A 22,011-nucleotide genomic window follows, 5' to 3' on the forward strand; every position below is an offset into this window, starting at 1 on the left:
AGGAGACTTACCATGTTCTACAGTGGACCATTTCACAGCCTCACTCAGTTGGTACACCTGCAAAAATGAACAAAACAGTCCCTCAGTAAATACTTTTTCATCAAGGTTTTAAGGTTATTCATGTCTGTTTTCTTCTAGAGAAACACTGATTTGATCTTATGGTCATTTAGGAAGCTGTAACTGTTGATGATAAGTTGTATTGCGTTCGCTAAAAGATGTTAGGTCTAAATGCTTCGTTAGAGAAATAAACATTCAGTTTGTTTAAGAGAAATGAGAAGGAAGTGAAAGTTGCGCCTTAAGATATCCCCCTAAAGTCAATAGACGGAAGTATAATCAGCAAAAAAAATCTTTTGTTCTAACATCTGACATGAAAAATATGATTGAATGGTCAGTGTCCAAACAGTCTTTACTGTTAGATACAGGAACATAGTCCAATGCTATGTTCTCATCCTAAGGGGGAATGATAAATCTGATACATCTAATTTCTTGGATGTTTTACGTAAATGAATCCACTCAAAAAGTAAAGAGGAAAGATACGTCTTTGGAGCAAATACTTAAAACTCAAAGACATCTAAAACCTGTGATGAGCAATTCTCAGTGGTCAAGACTCATTTGCAGAAGTTTTTGAGTTTTAAGTTCTAGTTATATTAGTTCTAGTAATATTGTCAGCAGGAAGTTTTATTTTAGCTCCCAGAATGTTCATCTTAAAGGTAATGTTCTTAAAACATTTTCTTTGTTATTATGTAAAATTTTGGGAAGGTTTTAATTCTTAACAGCAACATCCTCAAAACTTTCTCAGAATGTTACAGGCAGAATGTTTCACTTTTGTTAATATGTCATATTACCAAAACGTTTTATAGAGAACATTCTATCTTGAAAACATTTGTTGAATGTTAGTATTTACTTTGTCATCATGTAACAGAATTTGACAACAACCTCCAAAAATCCTCAGAATGTTTAAATGTTTTATTTTAGTTCACTTTCAACCTCATAGGAAGATTACTTGAAATGATAAAGAGCCACAAAACGTTCATTAAACGTTAGGTTTAAGACAGTATAAAAACTTATAGGTAATGATATTCAATATGTTGGCAATGTTTCCTGCTTGCTGAGTACAAGTAAAGAAGTTTGTGCACCTACAACTTAATCTTTAACAAAATACTGTGTTGTATAAGGATTTTTTCCATGCAAAATCTTTCACTTGAAGAGTAACTAGTGATTGTACATATCAAACTCAAGTAAAGTAAGAACAATGTTTGCCTAAGAAATGCAGTTGACGCTAAAGTACTATAGAGTGGAAATATTGAGGCTGTACTTTGGTGCAATACTTACTTTAATGTCGTTGACTTTATGAGATTGCACCACTAAAATACACGTCGCAAACACAGAAACGCATATTATGTAAGACTTTCTGCAGACAGCTGCTGCACTTCCCTCCATTTTCACGACTCGTCTCCTGTCAGTCCTCGCTCGGGGCGCGTGAGCTAACAGTCCATCGGTGTTCTCGCGAGATTTCTCGCGAAGCCGCGCACAGCCGCATTTGTGTGGTTGTGCATGCTAAAAGCCTCTAACTTTGCCAACTTTCATGTAAAAATCGTTTCAGTTTCTCACCGTAACGTGAAGTGTACACCAGAGCCGCCGCCACCATGAGTATAATCGCCAAAATAGCAGAGATTGAAAATGAGGTAAGGTGAAAATAGAGCTCAGGCCAACCCAATGAATCAGACACGTTTTAGCTAACCGCTAGCCGTTAGCGCTGGCACACGTATCCCACAGCCGGGCCTCGTTTTACACCTAATATTTCTGTTATGTACGTTGACAGATGACACCGTGTATCAAACAGTTATTTATTTGATTTGTATATGGCTTATGAGTCAAATTAGAGAGTGTAACGGGTGTCGGCATCCGTAGGACTGAAGCAGAGACGGCTAGCTGTGTGGCAACCAAGCTGGCAAATAATAATATTTATTTACCATTTCCTGCCACTTTCTAAAACAAACAACTAAACAACTGCAAGAGTAGAAAACTTCTTAGAATGACTTGTTTTTTAGCATTAGTTGTTCATATTGTAATCTGATCTTCATCTAAGTCTAATATATAGGAAAGCAATTGTGCTTAAGGAATTCACACAAATAACTATCACTTGTTTTGTGTCTTCATGCGACATCCCTGCTTCTTCTTCTATGGATAATTTTTATTGCCGTTATAAAGTGCCAAGTCTTTGAAATAATTAGTGGGCTTGAACATTTAACCGATTTCAAATTAAACTGCAATTTGCAACAATGATTATAGCTTTTATGATCATTGTTCTGTCTCCCATGGCATTTAGAAATGTACTAAATGCACGTGGGAAGTAACTGCAATGTTAGAAAAATTATAAGTATGTAGTTCTCTCATATCATTCAGCACTAATATTAGTATTAGTAAGAAAAGGTACTTTGAGGTACAGCAGTGATTTAAAACAAAATAAATACATTTTTAGACGGCCTGACTCTTAAGTTGACTTCAAGTAAAAACTGTGCAACACAAAGGCATGATAGTTAAGCAGACTTGTAGCATTAATACAACAGCTTTTTGGAATTAGAGAAATTTAATGTCTTAGTAATATCAGCTTGTGATCAAGTACTGTTATTGTAGTAATCTCACAATGACACAATTTACCTTGACCCACATAAAACTTTACATGAATATCTGCTTTAATTCTTGAAGGCTGTTGCATGGAGATAACAGTCTGGCAGTTTAAAGCAGTTCACTTGTTATTACTAAACTGTCATGCAAACGGGTGTTGCTCTTTATTGTAGATGGCCAGGACACAGAGGAACAAGGCCACAGCTCACCACTTGGGTCTGCTCAAAGCTCGTCTTGCCAAGCTGAGGAGGGAGCTCATCACACCAAAGGGAGGCAGTGGTGGTGGAACAGGAGAAGGTACAATCATGATGCTGCTTACTGTTCTGAGCTGTGCTTTATGTCACGCATGTGCTTTTTGCCCTGTATAGCACATGCTTTACACACAATGTGAGGGATATCCTCCTTAAACAGTATTCATTTTTGACAGTTTGGTCAATATTTGTGCAATAATTGTGTCACTAAAATAGGAAATGCTCTTTTAAGATGTATTTTACATTTAATTTTTTCCCACAAAGTTACTTTTTTAATGTTGAATACAATCTGTTTTAATTTTTGCCCTTATGGTTATTGTTACAGTTAAAGATCTAATTAGCTTGGCAGGAGTAACAAAAATCCAAAAAACAAATCTAAGAAAAATTTAACAAGTAAACATAATTTTTGGTTGAGGAAATTCAATATAATATAGTTTGGTTTTCAAATTTTGTACTTTTAATTTAAAGCTACGGATCAGTTTTTTTATGTTCAGCTGCTTTAACTTGCAATGGTACATTTAGTGACAAGAAACTAACATGTTCATATACAAAAAGAAAACCATTCCTCTCAAAAATAGTTTGTGACTGTACAGCTTAGTGTATAGGAATGTTCTGTTCTGGTCTTTAAATTTGGGTAAAGCATCATAATGGATCTTAGATTTGATATGAGTTTCTTTGATCTTTTTCCTGACTTGTAGGTTTTGATGTTGCAAAGACCGGTGATGCTCGTATCGGCTTCGTCGGTTTTCCTTCAGTAGGAAAGTCCACGCTGCTCAGTAACCTTGCGGGTGTGTATTCTGAGGTAGCTGCCTACGAATTCACCACTCTTACAACAGTACCTGGAGTCATTCGGTATAAAGGTGCCAAAATTCAGGTACAAGAATTTCTTCTTTGTTCGATATCTAAGAAATGTTTGTGCTGCTGTACGGTCATTTCAGAGGGTTGATTATTTTCTTTCTTCTCAGCTCCTGGATCTGCCAGGAATCATCGAGGGAGCCAAGGATGGCAAAGGCAGAGGCAGACAGGTCATCGCAGGTAAATATGTTACCACTAAGGTTTCTGCTGAGACTGAAAGGGATTTTCATTGACAAAATAAAATGATAACATAACACAAAAAGCAATGCTATTATAATTTCATTTTCCCTTATTGATTTAAATGCAGTGGTTTGACTCATCGTTTTTTGCCAGTCAGAAACTACTTCTAGATATTACAATGCTCAAATCAATGGCTTGCAGAGGGACATTCTTTTGCACTAATGACCTAAAACATTATGTTATATGATGCATTTTGCAGCTTTTCTACATCATTACTGTGTGCTGTTACATGTTCCTGATTTTTTTGAAGTGATTTCCTGCAAGGTTTAACAAACAGGGACACTGTGCCAAACAACTGCTTGCTTAAGTGGAAGTAGAGAAAAACAAATATTCACAATCATTATTCTGTAGCAGATTTCACACTGCATACATACTGTATAGAAGTTATGGGATTCCTTCACCTGCTGCTGCATCCAGTGCTCTTATCTCGCTCCTCTGTCTATCTCCACAACTTAGTGGCTCGAACCTGCAATCTGATCCTGATTGTGCTCGATGTGTTGAAGCCTCTTGGTCATAAGAAGCTAATAGAACACGAGCTGGAGGGCTTTGGCATCCGACTCAACAAGCAACCACCCAACATCGGCTTTAAGAAAAAGGACAAAGGAGGCATCAACTTTACTGCCACGGTACGTCTCACACCTTCACCCTAAGCTCAGTCTCTGAAATGAATAAGGGAATCCAGAGGTTGCCAGACTAGAAAACTGTCCTCACATGCCCAGACATACTGTATATCCATCCATGTTGATGGAAATGTCCATACAGCCTGGAATTCTATGCTAATAAGAGTTTCTATTTGGTTTTAGTGGCAGTATGTGTTGACTGCATCATAAAACGTTGACAGACAGTTAAGGGATGTCTTGTAATACTGTCATTATTTTGACAGGCTGGAATTTGTTGTGAGGGGTATATTTAGTTGATTGTCAGTGCATTTAGAAGATGGCCATTTTCCTGCCCGTCTGCAGAGTATTTATTTAATAAATACCATAATGGCCACTGGCTCTGTGCCATTGTACATTCTAGCTGTGCTAGAAGCATCATATAAATTGTACGGTGTGAAAATTATTCATGAGTGCATAAAATATTTTCGTTTTCATTCTGTGTCTCATGTTGATTGTCCTCCCGCTCTCTCTTGCTCTCTCTCTAGTGTGCACAAAGTGAGCTGGATGCTGAAACAGTGAAGAGCATCCTGGCTGAGTACAAGATCCACAACGCCGACATCACTCTGCGCAGCGACTCCACAGCTGATGACCTCATTGATGTGGTGGAGGGAAATCGGTAAGCTGCTGAAGTGCCAGAATGGGCCTTCCTTAGTCATTCCCGGTGGGTGTGGCCTGGTGGAATCTGAGATCTCAAGCGAATTCCCACTACACCAATGCGGATACGTGTAAAAATGCTCCTTGTGTGTCAGACGGCGTCGGGCCACGCTAATGTAAAAACGCAGTAAAGTGCAATACCTCCGTGTAGCTAAATATTAAAAACTGAACAAATATTTAATGAAAGATATGTAGAGTGGGCATAATTAGCAGGTCTGATTCTGTCTTGTGTTCTATAGCGAACAAGGAAGACACACCCCAAGATATTTTATTGCATGACACGAGACATGGTAACCACAACCTTCTGTGCAGCTGTAGAGGAAAAAGTTTTCATAGGGAACATAGAACTGTTCTGTGCATTCTCTTGGAAGATACCAGGAAGAAAGAAGAGAGCATATTGTACACTAATATGTAGAAATAAGTCAAACTCTCATAAAGGAAATAAATGCCCCAAATTAGCTCTTTATCACTGCAAAGTAAAGCATCCACAGAGTCACTTTCTGTGCCTTTGCGCACGTGTTTGATGACATACGCCTGAACAAATGCAAAAAACACTAGGACACAGATTTTACACTTGGTTAAAATCACTTAATATGTATAGCACATATACAGCAAAAACATGGCTAGAGTTCCTGTTAAGACACAAAACCTTCACCTGATTTATTTACCAACTCAAAATATATGAACTTTTTGGAAAATTTGACATCTTTTAACAGAAACTTGTTAAATCCAAGTAGGTTCATAGTGGCTTAAATGAGATTTTTTTCTGCTTAATTTAATATTCTGTGTTAACCTTTGTTTGCCTTATCTGACAAGTAAAGAAAAATAAGAAAATGGTAGAGGTAGTTCTATCTGACAACTCGGAATCAGCTTACATGTAGTTAAACAGTAGAAGCTTGAAACACCAGCCGCTAACAGACTGTGTCCTGGTCTCAACAGAGTCTACATCCCATGCATTTATGTGCTCAACAAAATTGACCAGATCTCCATCGAGGAGCTTGACATCATCTACAAGGTTCCTCACTGCGTTCCCATCTCAGCCCACCACCGCTGGAACTTTGATGACTTGCTGGAGAGGATGTGGGACTACCTAAAGCTTGTGCGCATGTAAGAGTTTCTTTTTTTGTAAATGAAGGTGAAAGGCTTTTGCAAAATGAAATGTTTGTTTTCAGGCTGGAAAATGTGACTGAGATGATGTGTTCACTTGCAGCTACACCAAACCTAAAGGCCAACTTCCCGATTACACGTCTCCTGTCGTACTTCCTGACCAGCGGACTTCAGTTGAGGATTTCTGCTTAAAGATCCACAAAAACCTCATCAAAGAATTCAAGTAGTGAGTACTGTAGCTGGAATATTTCACCCTTTAAAGTGAATTATGTCTCATAATGTACAGATTTGATCATGTGTGCTTTCTTGTTCACTGCTCAATGAAAAAGAGCAAATTTTTTTTTAGCACTTGTGTCTTAATTAGGGAGCATATTTTGAGCATTTATTGCAGAAATGAGCTGTGTTATCTTTTCAGACTGAAGAGTATTACAGTGCGGGTGTAACAATGTCGTATTGGTTTGCCAAGGGAGGCTTACTTTGGCAGTGATAGTACAAGAAGTCTCCTTTTCTTGCAGATCAACATCCACATGCCTGTGCTGAATGTGGTTAGTGTTGTTCTGGCCAAGGGTTTACATGCCAGTTTATTTTACACAGCCTTCTTACAACCTTAGATCAAAACACTGCCAGACTGTACTAGTTTTACAAGATGTCATAAGTCTTAAACGCAACATAAAATATTAATAACTAGCTTTAAAACCAGTGTTTTTGGTGAACATTCTTAGTTTTCATTGTATTCTAACAGTCACAGTTTGGTTGTCACATCGTCCATGAAAGCAAATCATTGTTTAACATATTAAGCCAAAGAGTAGTTATTTATGATTAGGCTTTTATAGATATTTAAGTAGAGCTGTATCACTGTGGCCGTTTTGTAGCTCAATAACTTTTTGTTTTTAACTTTAGTTGATTGTAGACTTTAGTTGGACACGTGCTTCTGAATGTACAGTAATACTTCTCTTATGGATGTGGGACGACATTTTTGCCATCAGGGTTTATATGGTGGTCATATAATAAAAGCAATAATAGATTTTAACGAGTCAAAAATAAGCACAGTTCATAGTATATTTGTGTAGGTATATAGATCCTGCATTTAATACCCTTTAACTGCCTCTTAGTGAGAAAATGTTTGAATTGGGAAACTGAGTGATGAACAGTTTTAATGTGATATCTATTTATTGCACATTAAAGATAAAAAAAAAATCCCAATAAGGAAAAATTTGACATCTGAATAAATAAATTCACACAAGTTCTTATTTTGAAAAACATTTCTTTTATCCTCCTCACATATTCCCACCTATTTTTTCTTTTAATAGATTTTCTAATTCGTACACGAGGAAATTACTTTTTTTAATTCTTGCCTGAAATTAAAACATCTTTCTGTATATCTGAACTATTATAAAGAAATACACGGAATTTTTTGAAAAACCATCTCAAAAAGGTTTTGTGCAAATGCTTCATTCAATAAAAATAAAATCAAGCTGCTTTCAGAATTAATGCCATGAATAGTTTTTATCGGTAAACTGAATGCAAACTTCATACAAAAATTACTTCCCAATTTCATCCTCAACTTCGTTATTTCATCACATTTGTTTCAGGATTCCATTTTCTTTTTCTGAAAGAAATGACAACCTGTCATCAAATTGTTTGCAACATGACAGTCACTTCAATCAGAGATATTGCCCCCTTTGTGTGGAAAATACACCACACAACTGGAGACTTTTTGGATCTGAGATGTGTTGCACCACCATCTCCAAATGGGTACGACAGGATCATCAATCAGTTTGTATGTTAGTGCTGCTGAACATTACCCAGCCTCAAGGGAACAGACGGGTCAAACAGTGACACATGCAATTAGACAGCCTTTGTACCTAAAGGATGTCACTGTACCCTGTAGGTTACTTTATAGCGGAGCCATTGTTGTTACAGCAGTGAGTGAATAGTAGGATTTTGGCATGATCAACTCGGTCAGTTTTTCTCTTTTGTTCTGAGATCATTAATGACACATATCCTGCTGATTTTCTTGAACCATGAGCAACGACTTCAATAATTCTTTAACTCTTCTACTTTCAGCGCACTCGTGTGGGGCTCATCCGTGAAGCACAACCCTCAAAAGGTGGGCAAGGACCATGTGTTGGAGGATGAAGATGTTATCCAGCTGGTGAAAAAGTAAAGGGTCTTAATTCACTGCATGGCCTGTGCATCACAAAGTGTTCTGTACAGTTGCTCAGTTATCCACCAAACATGTCCCCCAGAGCATCTGTGTCATGTGATTCCAATTTCTTTTTTTTTTCTTTCTTTTTTTGCTTTAATTTAAAATCAGCGGCACAAATACAAGTGTCTGTCTTAAAAGAACCTACAGTACTTAACACCATGAATAGTTCATATTGAATATCGGTTAAGGCTTGCATTAAAACCTAAAAAACAACTGTACAATAAAAACAGAATGGAATCTCACTTTGGTCATTCTTGTCTTTTTTTTCCTCTGTCTATAAATAGATTTATTTGAAGTGTCCAAATGAACAAAGAGTAGTTAGGCACATTTTTCATCCAGTATTTATATCGTTTGGTTGGAGATTAAAGCGTCAGAAAATCCTTGACTTGAATAGTCACATCTTTGAATCCGTCACAGTTTGATCTTCAGAAACCAGCAGCAGCAGCAGCAGCTTTACTACAAACGTTTCAGTCTGGCTCAGAGATAGAGGGGAAAAAAGCACTGTCCGGCTAAGTGATTTATGTGACATTGATGATGAGGGCAGTTATTCAGGCTGGTGGCCCGCTCCCTCTCTCTGGTGGGGACGGCCACTCAGGTTAATCAGTTCATTCACTCGGATGCAGTCTGGGGTCATCAGATGCCAGCTGTTCACAACTAACAAGACTCCACAGAGCAAAATAAAGAGCATTTTATCGGAGCCGGGTGCACTTCTGGAAGCTAGCATCATCTAATGTCGGTATGTTGCAGGCTGCATGCAGCGTAGGGGCCATTTTGTGTCGGCGATTGCAGAGGATGGCGCCAGTGCACACACAAATGCAGTGTATAGACTGTAGTATGATGCAGTCACGCTGGAAATATGAAGAATAAAGCACTACATCAAACCAAAGGACAAAGCTCTGCATGATTCAGTTGATTTCTGTTCAGGGGATGTATGCAGTTGGTTCAAAGCACATGCAATGAGGTTATTTTTAGAAAAAAGACAATTTTAGTGTATTTAGCATGTAATCATCTAGTATACATATATAAAATGTGTCAGTAACGGGAAAAGAAAAGCAATTTAACATGCTAAACATCTTCTGAGCAGTACAATCTATCACTTCTATCACTAAAACCTGAACTCTTGCAGTCTTGTGTCGCTGCATTTATTGGAAAAAAATGAAATCACAAGATATGTAATAGCAATGAAAGATTATCTCAATAAATGATCTGTGGTTAGTCAAATCTAGTGGGATCGTAGAGAGAAAAACACTTTGCATGACCAAAATATCTTTTTCCACTCATATGTAAGCAACCATTTAACTGTCCAAACTATTATCAATCAAATATTATTGATTACTACAGCATTTAATTCTGAACAGCTTAGATTTGCATGAAGATCCAAGATAATGGATTTATAAAAGTCAACGTGCAACATGCCCACAACACTTCCAACACTTCTGGTTCGATAAGGACGCTATCTCGAGTGTATCTGATGCTGCGGACTACAGTTTCTTCTGCTGCTTTTTAGTAAAAGCTGCAGTGGTTGAGGGTGATGCCTGCCTGTCCAGCAGCAGCAGCAGCAGGATCAACCCTGCTCAGACGCCGCCTCTTCCCCACCCCCTTTTACCCTGTAAATTATAGCAGCACTTTAGCTAATGAAAGAGTTGAAGACCGGGCACTAATAAAAGCCATTAAGTGAATAAAGCACTTCCCCCTCTAACAAAATTAAAGAATCTACCCATTTGGAGAGGGAGGACTCTGTATTAATATTTATGAAATGCGGAACCGGTGGCCCCCCCAAACTCCCCAACCCACGTCCAATCCCAGCCTGACCAAGTCCTCCTTGCCAGTGCACCTATCCCAAGAGAACATCGCCAACCCCTCCTAGCTGGAAGGAGGGGCAGGAGATGTGGACTTGAAGGGTGCTGAGGACGCAGTCAGGACAGTCTGTCTCCAGTAGAGCAAGCTGGAAGACCCCAAGACACAGCTCAGAACACCCAGTCATCTTCTTCGCCCTCAGCCGCCTGCATCGACTTTGAGGCCAGCGGATGGAAAGGTGGGTTTCTTGGGAAGACCAGAAGTGTAGAAGGGACTTCCCAAACAAATCAGCAGGAGGTTTTCAGTAAAATTTAAAGTAAGTTAAACCTAAATCTGATATTTTTTTAGATTTTTTAAAAATAGTTTGTTAACTTAGCCAGTGTGACCTTAAGTCTCAAGAAGATTTGATGGAATTTTTTGCTTTAAATCAGATACTTTTTCAGTCAGATTCTTAGTTATATTCCAAAATCACAAAGGTTCATAGTCGATTTGACAGCAAATCTTCAAAGATTTCAATTGTGGTGAACAACTCTGAAGAAAGAAAAAAACAGAAAACAAGGTAAGAAAGCAAAATAATGTATCACAACCATCGCTTCATAAAAACCATCTCATCATCCCTTTAAAACATCCTCATTGTCCTGAAAAATAGAAGTCAATTTCAGCGCCACCACCCACCGTTTTCACCCAAACTACTCCCATTTTCGTGCCATTTGGTCGCTACAGATGCAGGTCTCTCTTTGTTGCATTAATATGCATCACGTTGTCACTCCATCACACAAAGTGCACCAGTTGCCTGAGCTCTAAGTTGATTATCGTCCCAATGCTTTCTCATTTTAGTAAGATGTCCCTGGGGAGCTGAAAGAGACACTGGAGAAGGTAACAAGATTGTCAAACGTTTGGGAGAAGCGGCTCTCTTAGCTCGATGGTATCATGGCTCTTGACATTGCACTCAGTGACCGTTAACTCGGTTAGGATGAAAAATGTCAGAAGTGGTCAAGTCTTTACGCTGAGGAGATGATGAATGTCCTCAGATGGACAGCAGCGATATAGCTAGTCTTGAGTTCACTGGTGTCCAGGGACACTACGGCTGGTTTTTAGTGAATTACAAGTAAAATTTATGCTTCTAGACTCTATGAGATGCTGCAGTTCTTAACAAGATCAACCGAACTGTTTCCATTGATTACTTGGAGGATGCCCAATAGATAGACTGATGAGAAAACTAATTTAATTGAGCCACCAGTTCTCAGGCCTCCTGTAAATCTTTGAAAATGTTGAGGTTTTGCCATAATGGTGGTAAAATTTTTAGATTTTCTTTCTCAGTTGAGTCTGTTGGAGTCGGGCGTGAAAGGCGAGAGGGTGGGGTTTGACGCAGTTTGTGCGCAGGAAGGGTGTAGCCTCTTTTCTCCGCAGTGAGCATGACCTATGACTAATCTTTTTTTGTTTAATTATTCTGCAGATGTTCTTTACTGCAACTACTCATCGTGTAAGCAACTGTACATTATTTTAAATCTATAAGCTTGGATCCCGTCCAACGTCTTTTGGAGTTTTTCAAATTTTACACTGCGGATGCCGATGAAGTGTGGGACCGTCCTTCAACAAGAACTTGAAAAATGATTGTTGTATTTCTTTTAGGAGTTTTATGAGTTTTGTTTCTGATAAAAGACAGAAAGATACAGTCCATCTTACTTGTTTCCCCCCTAACTTATCACTTAAATGAATAAGGTTGCAGGTCTCTTGGATGTCTTGTGCTGAGCTCAACCTGTGATCTGAGGATTTTTTCGTCTTTGCCCAGGACCCCATTGTGCTTGATCTAACCATGCAGTGCATCTTCTGTTCATGGTTGTGCCAAGCACCTTGGAGTCTTGTGGGCACTATCAGCTGTTCAGACCTCCATTTTTGGGTTTCTGCATGGTTAAATTCTAAACTGTAAATGAAATGAAGACGAAAACAGAGCAATAAATCTTAAAGTATTTGAAGAAAGATGGTAAATGGTATAAACAAAATCAAGGGAGAATCACAGTCATTTTAATTATTCTCATATGAGCATTTCTAATTTCTCTGACTTAGTTTTTCTTGTAATTCACGTTGTTTTATCTCATAATGTGCTCTAATATGTGCGGACTATGACCAGTAAACATCATCTAAACATCCTGTGTGTGTGTTTTACTAGCAGTAGAAAATAAATACATTCCATGTCGAATGAAGTGCGAACATTAAAAAGACAGAAAGACATCCTAATAAAGCTGTCATTTTCCACAAGCTGAATGGTCAAAGTGTGGCAGATTTGTGGAAACAATCAATTACAGTAAGTGCTCAGTGACTTTTAACTGCGTCTCGTAATTTCTGGCGGCAGAAGGTCATATTTTAAAACAATGTGTCGACTGTTAGGACACCTCACACATCTGTAAATCAAACCATGAAACATACCAGCCGACGTGTTTCAGACTCGGTTTATGTTCTTGATGATGAAATGATATTACTCTGGTTTCTACGCTGAAGCTCGCCTGCTTATTTGAAATTCAGTCTGTGTTGTGTGACCATGACTAATGCACCAAAGCAATAAATTCTAAGTGTGAAAACAGACTCCTCCTTTCTTTACGACTCCTATTTTAATCAGTTCCGTTTTTTTAGCCAAAACTTGATGTGCAGCAGGTCTTGGATGATAAAACACTATAAAATATTGGGTTTAAAAGTCATAAAGACCATTACGGCAATCAAGGACACCAACAGCCGTGGACTGAATCAATGGGTTTCATTCTAAATAAATATTTATACATGTATTTGTAGTATCATTCATATTCCCAGAAAAATGTACCCTTTCTGAAATGTAATCTTAAAATCACTATGAGCCAGACTTCAAATAATCGATGCCACTGCACTCACTGTGAATAATAAGTTGGTGTGCTATTTCTAATTCAAATGCAGTTTATCAAAAGAACAGCTTGCCAGAAAAAGATAAGGCGCTACTAAGAACATTAACGTTGGTTTTATTCTACTCAAATGTCTCACTAAGAAGCCATGACAAGGAGACAGTGAGGCAACGTACTCACTGCCAAAACCATTAAGCAGAAGCAGCTAATTCAGCCATTATGGAATTAAATTATGACATTATTGATTATATTATTTACAGCTTTCACCTTGTCTGGCATGTTAAAATGATTGTCTGATCAAAGTGAGTGTCATAAAGTAGAAATCAGATCACAGTAACCCAGAGTTCGAGGCACAAATTTCTGTCACATCAGCACAGAAACACCTCTAAAGGTACAATAAAGTGGAAGTTTATCAACATAAAACCACAAGCAAGATTCAGTCCACATTAACTCTCATCAGTACACGTGGCAAAACCTACTCAATCTGTACACTTGGGGTCCAGCTGGACTCCAGTAGTATTTAATCTGTGTCACATTTCTGTACCTGTCCATATCCTCTAAATGTATATTTTCCTAAAACGTGTGTCGTCTACAGATGCAAATATGAAAGAAACAATGAAATTACTATTGATGATTACTGACGTGTATTGCTTACAATATTAGTGTAAGAACTCCTGAATTGAAATGAACCACAATGCAACTGAAGCAGTCATCACAAGAGCAACGTAACACAAACATACATAAATAAAAGATGCACAGTCTGGCTGGGGTCTGCATGGGGCCCAAATTATTTTTTTTATATATATACACCACAAACCCGGTGGGAATCAAATAAGCTTTAGTGTGTGTGATGGCAACTATGTGGGTGACAACTATCTAAAGGGACTGAAAAATCCAACTTACAAAAAAAAAAAATATGACAAGTTTTTCTTGTATTCACTCTAGAAGTGACTTTGAAACAGCATGTACACTATTGCAAATACTGTCGATACACAATGAAGCAGCCACTGTCAGCTGGAAGACATAAATAATAAATCTTGTGCTCTCTGTGAAATTTAATTGGCAGTCATGTCAAGAACGTTTTCACAGGACACATCCAGTATTAGTATCAGTAACTTGTGATAAAGGTCTGGCTACGTGAGAATAGCCACGATAGCGAAGCAGCGAGGACAAACGTAGAGCCACCCCTTATATGTGGAATGCAGCCAGTATTTACACACCTGCACAAGTCGAGATGTCTGCTGTGAAAAAGGGACTACAGTAAATTATTCTTACAGATTTGCTGCTAAAAATAAAAAGTCTACTATGATAATCAGCATGTTGTACACTATTAACAGTGGATGTATAAGTATAGATTTGAGACATGGTGGGGTTATTGTCAAAGCTGATCAGTCAGTTAGTGCTTTCATTAAACCGTGGAGCGTTTGTGTGTGTGTGTGTGTGTGTGTGTGTGTGTGTGCAGACAGAGAACACGTATGGGGTTTACAGTTTATCCCATTAGTCTGGACTACGCTGTCTGTTCTGGCACTAACACAAAGCTAATCACCCATTTCCTCCAGCAGGACGAGGTCACAGATAAGAGCAGTCTGAAGACACATGAAGATCTGTTTATTGGATCCGATTAATCGCTCTCCTGCTGCAGACATTTTAAAAATCATACGAGTCACAACTGCACCAGCTCATATCCACACAATCCTTTTTTTCTGTTCCTAAAATAATTCACATGAGGTCGCTAATCACAACAAATGTTAAACTGCCTGCAGAAAGACAACACAGAATGATAATGTGACAACTCATTTAGACTGCTGCAGGTGGCACGCAGGTGTCCACAAATGACAGAGCATTAAAATGTTACATTCGCACACAAGCTAAACGTTAGCAAATATGGCATGTTTCATAGGGTTATTATGATCTTTAAAGTTTCACAGTTTTTATTTGACAGTATGTGATAAATATCAAAAACAAGCATTTCACTTCTTCCCTTACATTTTCAACATATCGACAGTATCTGCTATCATACACTGCCATTTACTACAGGGTAGAATTATATATTTGACACAAGGGGATATACAAATGCTCATACATGGGACCTCTTTCACAAAAGTGGAACCCACCATGCTAATTCTGAAACAGCTGATTCAGTCAGATGTACCATCTACAGAATTTATGACATTAAAATCTAGTACAAGGTGAGTTTTTTTAACACAAACAATTTTAGGATATTTGCGCCAGTCTGTCAGGCTGTAAACACTGTACTTTATCAGGCCATGTCCACAGCATGTGGTGTTTTTTGTACATTCATAACACCTGCAGGGTACAGTTAATTAGAAATGCAACAAGGGTAACTTGGAAGGATGAATTCTGCGGAGTTTCAGCAGGACTCACATTAAAAAATAACTGACTGCAGAATCACAATTCAGGAGAACAATGTTACAGAGATGGAGATACTCATAAAACAGAGATTTTCAGTACTCAGGCTTTATGAATGCACAAGATCTGCAGTAACACAGAGAAAACACAAACACCCTGAACTCCAAAAGTTACTTTGATGAACACCAGAATAACAAAATAATCTGTATGCTGAGATGGGACAACTTCATTTTTTAAACTCCTATGAAATGTGAATGGATTTCAAGTGGCATGACTACTCCACGTTACTGTAGAGGGCACTGGTTTGTTAGAGCGTGTCTCTGTATGATTGCCTTGCTAGAAGCACATTAGTACCATTCTATCTGAGGATTTACATGGTTGTTATAAGACACTATGCCCCTAATGCTGAAGGACTGGTTCATCTTCAGAAGGCTGGCAGCTTCCAACACTCGCATAAACACGGTGAGACACAGTCTGAACCCTACGGCATCCCCAAAGCACAAAGAAGAAGCCCTATTTTTTAAATTATTTTTAAAACATTCTGTGGACATTTTTTCCAGTAATGGTGTTTTTTTTTTTTTTTTTTTTCCTTTGTTAATACACCCCATCCAGTCATAGACATCACTCGTGCTGCGAGCAAACAGGAAACTACTTGCTTTAAATCCACGAAATGAAGAAAACCTGTTACAAAGCTTTTCCCCCATAGGCCTCAGGTCCTCATCTGTCAGTGCATAAATTTAATTTCAATGATGTCCACCAGAAGCCAGTCATAGTTACCGTTTTATATCAAACGCACAAGAGCATTTCCGTGTCTCGCTGTGATCACACCAACGACACTAATACAGTCATGTGGCCACTGGTGGTCAGAACAGGGTGTAGAGTTAAACTTAGTCAAACAACGGAAGACAAGCCATAGACTGTAAAAATGAGAAGAAACAGTGCTTTGGCAGAAGCATCACTACAGTTAGGAAATTTGGCTCGATCTTAATAAAGTTTGCAGGATATTTGTCATTACCAAAGAGGGAAACATAATGTCACATGGCATTTGCTGGCTGAGCGACAATGGTGCCAAAACCAGCAGTCTGGGTTACGATTTCCATGGCAACATCTTTTCCAGAGGACAGTAATGCTGTCAACAACACAGTCCATTGTTCTTGTGACATCTCACCAAGAACCAGTACAACCACGGATGGACAGGAGTCTTTAAATGTGAGCTGCAACCTTCATTTTCAGTTCATGTACTGTACCCCTAATATGTAGGGTTGGAGGGTTTGATTTGGACTCAAGTGCAAGTGAAACACACAAACAAAACCCCAGGTTTTAAATAAAAATATCCATCTCAGGCATAGATCTGCCCAGAACCACCTGAATGTGTGTTTTCTCCAGTGAGGCGCTCCTGGCTCGACTGCCGGTTGGTGTCGCTGGATTTGATGACGCCTGCGTAGTCGTGAATCCCCACTTCCAGGTTCTTCGCCCGCAAAGCAGCAGTGTGCAGCTTATCCAGAAAATCTGGCATACCTGACAAGGAAACAAATGTATTCAATAATAATAAAAATGCACAGAAATCTGAATGTATGTGTAACATTTACAGGCTCTAGCCTCAAGTGTGACGTTTAAGGTGACATAGATAGATAGATAGATAGATAGATAGATAGATAGATAGATAGATAGATAGATAGATAGATAGATAGATAGATAGATAGATAGATAGATAGATAGATAGATAGATAGATAGATAGATAGATAGATAGATAGATAGATAGATAGATAGACTTACCACTTGACACCATCCAGCTCACACAGTATCGGGGAAAGACAGTCTGAGGGTCATCACTGTAGGTCAGCAGGTAATCAAATCCATTCTGTGTCAAAAAACAAAACAAAACCAAAATCAGAGGCTTCAACACACAAAACATTGGATGAAATCTAAATCATTTGTGTAGCATTACATTCACCACAAACCTCGTCAAAGGACCTGTGAGGGCGAATGACCATCTTTGACCGGTACGAATTAACCCTCACAAATTCCTGGGTCTCTGGGACTCGAGGATGCTGCACAGCTCTGCACAACAGATCAACAATCACACACAACAAAGATGCATACAGCATTTAGTACGCTTGTGTTGCTAAAATATGCAAAAATGCTGTCATATTTTACTCCAAAAGCACATACCTGGACACCAAGATCATCAAGTTATTGTCGACGTCCACATCATAGCGGCGCACATACACATAGTCCCTTGAATACATGGGGTACTGCGAAAGGAGATTAAACCAGATTGAATAACAGCTGACAGTTTGAAATGCAAACTGTTCCCGGCCACATGGCAATCCAAGGTCACTCATATCTTGTTGTATAACAAAACAAAAAAAAAAATGAAAAGTGCCCTGTTAACACACAGTCACGAGACTAACAGCCTCTTGCAATCAAACTCACAGGAAAGTGTGTAGCCCAGTGCACAACTTCAGAGCCTGTATTGGCATCTCTGTCCACCACTTCAAGCTTGATAACTAGAGAGTCCCACTTCTTCCTGTACTCTGTGTCCAACTGGGGGAAAGGGAAAGGCAGACATCAAAATAGCACAGTTGTTTGAGTGCTAAATACATCAAGGAAGGGCAGCTGGGCAAGGAGAGCATTTAACAAACTACCACAAATATTACATAACACAATCCATGACAAAAACTCGAATGTACCCAGCTATATCACTGACAATACAAACAGTATACTGATACAACTGCAATTTCATTTTAGTAATACAAAGTTTCCCTGTGGGTCTGAAGACACTGAAGCACACCAAAATTCCTGGCTGGGAACAAAGGACACATTCCAAGTTGCATACTTTGTCTTTTTACTTCAAGTACATACCACTCATACATACTGTCGTAATATTTCGCTCTTGGCGGCCCAAGCTTGTTTACTCTCTTGTGGGACACCATGACATAACTGTGCAGAAAACTGTGGGTCAGGATGTCCGTAAAAACGTGCTGGTTTGCATACAACCTGTCATTTTTTGCTATTTATGTATTGGGACACCCTAAACTGTGATGTGACGTACTATATAATATAGCTACTGTAAACACCTGATCGTTTCTTATTGTAAGTAATCAGCTTCACTTAATTTCTTCACCTAACATAGTCCAAGTTGCATGCAGTAAGATTTAAGGAGTTTGTACCTGTACATTGAAGAACTGTCTTGGTGTGACATCGTTGTAGGAGCCCAATACTGCAAGTAAAACACAAATAAAAGAGGAAGACTCTTCAGACAAATCACACAAACTGAGAGAATGTTCGATAATATGGTTGCACGTGTGACTTGGCAGACCTCTGTATTCGTAAAGATGACTGTTGGGAATAGGTCGCTTCCACACTCTGAAGTCTTTCTTCTCCATCACGACCTCCCAGCCGCCTTCTGGTTGTCCCGCTACAGTTCCTGAAGATGAACTTAGACGTTTGACTGACTCCAGAGCCTCCAGCTCAAGTCCACATCTGTAAAAGAAAAGAGATGCACGGGTTTAGCATAATGCACAGCTGACTTTACAGATGAAAGTGTGCATACAAATGGGTGACAAAAGTGTTGAGCCACTAGAAGAATGTCAAAGATTGCAGCAGAGAATAAACACAATTCTTCTGAGACTTTGTGTTTCTGTCTCTGATATGCCTAAATTGTCACCCAGCTGTATGTTGAAGCATAAATACATCTATATGTGAATTTAATGGAAGATTTCCAACCTGTGCATCTCCTCATCTTGAATCTTCTCATTGTCCCACATGAAGACACCAACCAGGGCCGCCACAAGCCTCCCACTGGGGGCGTGCTTGTTCTGAAACCTGCGCCATATGTTGCCGACCAGGGTCCACCTGGTTCGCTCGGAGTACAGGTTTGAGTAAAGTTCGCCGATCTGGCAGGCACGTCGGAGCCTCTGGCCGGTCACAAAGCTACAGTGGTCCGCAAAAATGGACAGCAAGCCCTTCCTTTTTTGGCCAGAACCCGCGGCCTCGCTGGCACCCACACCTGCCCTCTGGAGCCAGGACAGCAGCAGGCCCACGCTCCGGTCCAGCCAGGGGACCTTCTCCAGCCTCCCTCTGCCCTCCTCCACGGCTCGTCTGAGCGACCTGCTGCTCTGGAGCCTCATTGTGTTCACTCCGATGTCGCAGATCGGCCGACGGGGCACGGAGTGAAACATGACAGCTGTGACCGTGACACAAGTCCTTAAAGACACAATAACACCTAGCAAAGTGCAACAGCGGCAAGGTTAGCTAACGAACTCCGCAGCCAAAGCTAATGTCCTGCGAGGAAACACCATGCATTACCTCTACGTAGATAATAAAGCTGACTTTTAGTGAGTAAATGACAACTTTACTGCTGCTCTTATGCTAGTAGTCGAGGCTCCACGCGTTAGCTAATGTTAGCTACCGTTGCCTCTCTTCGGACAAGCTAACGTGCACACCACCCCGACACCGCTAATGACGTTTCTAAACCCAAACTCTAATAACCGCACTGTGAACTCTTTGCTCACACTGTACCTGTCTACCTTTGTATCTTTCCTGGACACAGCGGCCTCACGTTTTTCAAACTCTTGCAGTGTATTTGACCTCCTCTTCCTACTGACTCGCACGCCCACTCGCAAACCCCGCCTTACAGACAATAACTCAGCTGCTAATTGGATGTTGGTCTTTCTAGCTCAATTTTGATTGGTCCGAGCCGCCGTCAGTCTTTAGCGTAGTAGCTCAGGCGCCAGCAGGGGCGGTTGTCCAGCTTTTAGCTTCTCCCCCCCATCGTTCCAGTTTCTTCCATGAACTGGGATCAGATTTTGCGTCCCAGCTGCTCCAGTGAGCTGCGGTAGTTTAAGGGGAGAAGCTAGATTACAAATCTAGTCCTGGATCGGTGTTTATGGTGGGAAGAAACCGTCCAGAGGAAGAGGAAGTCAGAGTCGCCCTCCAGCGGATCCGTTACAAACCAAAGTCACTGGTGTTAAGCAAGGACTCAACACGTGTGTCTGACATGGAGAGACCTGAAGGAAGGCACGACTTCATCAGAGAGCATCTAGTCACATTGCTTAAAAATAAATCATTTGGCTCGAATAATGTGTAGGTTTTTATTGATTGCTTGTTTATGCATTGGTAATATTTGACAGTTTAAAAGTAATTAGTCCCCAGAAGCCCTTGAATTACTTTGTTGTTGTCACTAGGAAACGGGGCGTTAATTCAAATTCCTAGATAGATAGATAGATAGATAAATAGATAGATAGATAGATAGATAGATAGATAGATAGATAGATAGATAGATAGATAGATAGATAGATAGATAGATAGATAGATAGATAGATAGATAGATACTTTATTAATCCCGAAGGAAATTCAAGTGTTCAGCAGCTTATTAAAATGCAAGAAATAACAGACAAGACAGGCAGGTTAGTAACATCAACATTAAAGGTTAGTATATAATTGCTGCACAATACTATAAAAAACACTTGTAATTTTAAAATCTATAGATATATTAAATGTATTCAGATTCAGAAAACTTTATTTGTCCCCAGGGGGCGATTAAAATTTTGAAGGTCAATATACAGTATTTGCACATTTAGAGGCACCGTGATTTAAAATGACTTTGACAGGTATTAAGACAACAAATGCATAAAACTACATAACATGCATGACATTTTACAGTCACATTGGTCCTAATGTGATCCTGACTGTGACTGAGACCCCTCCTGACCATTCAGTGATGATTTGTACAGTCTGATGGGGGACAAAAGAGTTCCGGAGCCTGTTGGTGGAGCAGATCAGAGACAGCAGCGTGGAGCTGAACACACCGGGGGGGCGCAGACACAGATAAGTCAGACAGGTGGCAACAGAAACAGGTCTTTATTTTAACAAAAACTAACTAAACCAATACAGAAAATGGAAAACAAAACCAGAAAGAACTAAATCCAAGGAGGGAAACAGAGTCTGTGACAGAACATGAGTCAATGATCCAGCAGGGGGTGAATGAAAGCACAGAGCTTAAATAGCATTAGGTGAAGTAGAGAACAGGTGAACAGAGTGAACTAATTAGTGCAGCTGATGTGCATTACTGCAATCAGCAAGGTGCAGACAGGTGAGTGAGACAAGGGAGACAGACAGATGCAGAGACCAACAGACACAAAGAGAGGGAGACAGAGGGACAAGACAAGGAGAGAGAGACAGAAATACAAAAGAGACAGATGACAAAGACAGGGAGAAGAAGGGAGAAGAAAGAAAAGAGGAAGGAGAAAGAAAGGCAGGAGCTGGAAGAGGGATTATAACATTGACAGTGGAATCAGCAGAGAAGGAAAGCCTTATAATCAATATGTTATTGAAGTAATGTACACCAGGTGGCAATGTTTAACCA

At 39.5% G+C, this 22,011-nt stretch overlaps 2 protein-coding genes across 5 annotated transcripts; one reads left to right on the forward strand and one right to left on the reverse strand.

The window, feature by feature from the left end:
- The first annotated feature begins 1,504 nt into the window (after window positions 1–1,504).
- drg1 (developmentally regulated GTP binding protein 1) lies at window positions 1,505–8,845 on the forward strand. Its single transcript, XM_023269980.3, has 9 exons — window positions 1,505–1,685; window positions 2,802–2,925; window positions 3,578–3,753; window positions 3,845–3,914; window positions 4,431–4,600; window positions 5,119–5,249; window positions 6,227–6,394; window positions 6,498–6,620; window positions 8,462–8,845. The coding sequence occupies exons 1-9, from the start codon at window positions 1,647–1,649 to the stop codon at window positions 8,559–8,561; spliced, it is 1,101 nt and encodes a 366-aa protein (XP_023125748.1). The 5' UTR covers window positions 1,505–1,646; the 3' UTR covers window positions 8,562–8,845.
- Window positions 8,846–14,857: 6,012 nt separating this feature from the next.
- Window positions 14,858–20,479, reverse strand: stard7 (StAR-related lipid transfer (START) domain containing 7). Of its 4 annotated transcripts, none has more exons than XM_023269994.3 (9): window positions 20,174–20,479; window positions 19,371–19,830; window positions 18,964–19,127; window positions 18,815–18,864; window positions 18,078–18,188; window positions 17,814–17,896; window positions 17,603–17,702; window positions 17,418–17,502; window positions 14,858–17,158 (listed from the first exon to the last, which is right to left on the reverse strand). In XM_023269994.3, the coding sequence occupies exons 2-9, from the start codon at window positions 19,823–19,825 to the stop codon at window positions 16,980–16,982; spliced, it is 1,227 nt and encodes a 408-aa protein (XP_023125762.2). In that variant the 5' UTR covers window positions 19,826–19,830; window positions 20,174–20,479; the 3' UTR covers window positions 14,858–16,979. The 4 variants fall into 4 exon arrangements, with proteins under 4 accessions (XP_023125762.2, XP_023125763.2, XP_023125760.2 ...); XM_023269995.3 differs by having other exon boundaries at window positions 19,371–19,869; XM_023269992.3 differs by having other exon boundaries at window positions 20,166–20,479.
- Between the last annotated feature and the right edge of the window lie 1,532 nt (window positions 20,480–22,011).

The sequence above is a fragment of the Amphiprion ocellaris genome, chromosome 17 (genome assembly GCF_022539595.1).
Source record: "Amphiprion ocellaris isolate individual 3 ecotype Okinawa chromosome 17, ASM2253959v1, whole genome shotgun sequence".
NCBI classification, from domain to species: Eukaryota; Metazoa; Chordata; class Actinopteri; family Pomacentridae; genus Amphiprion; species Amphiprion ocellaris.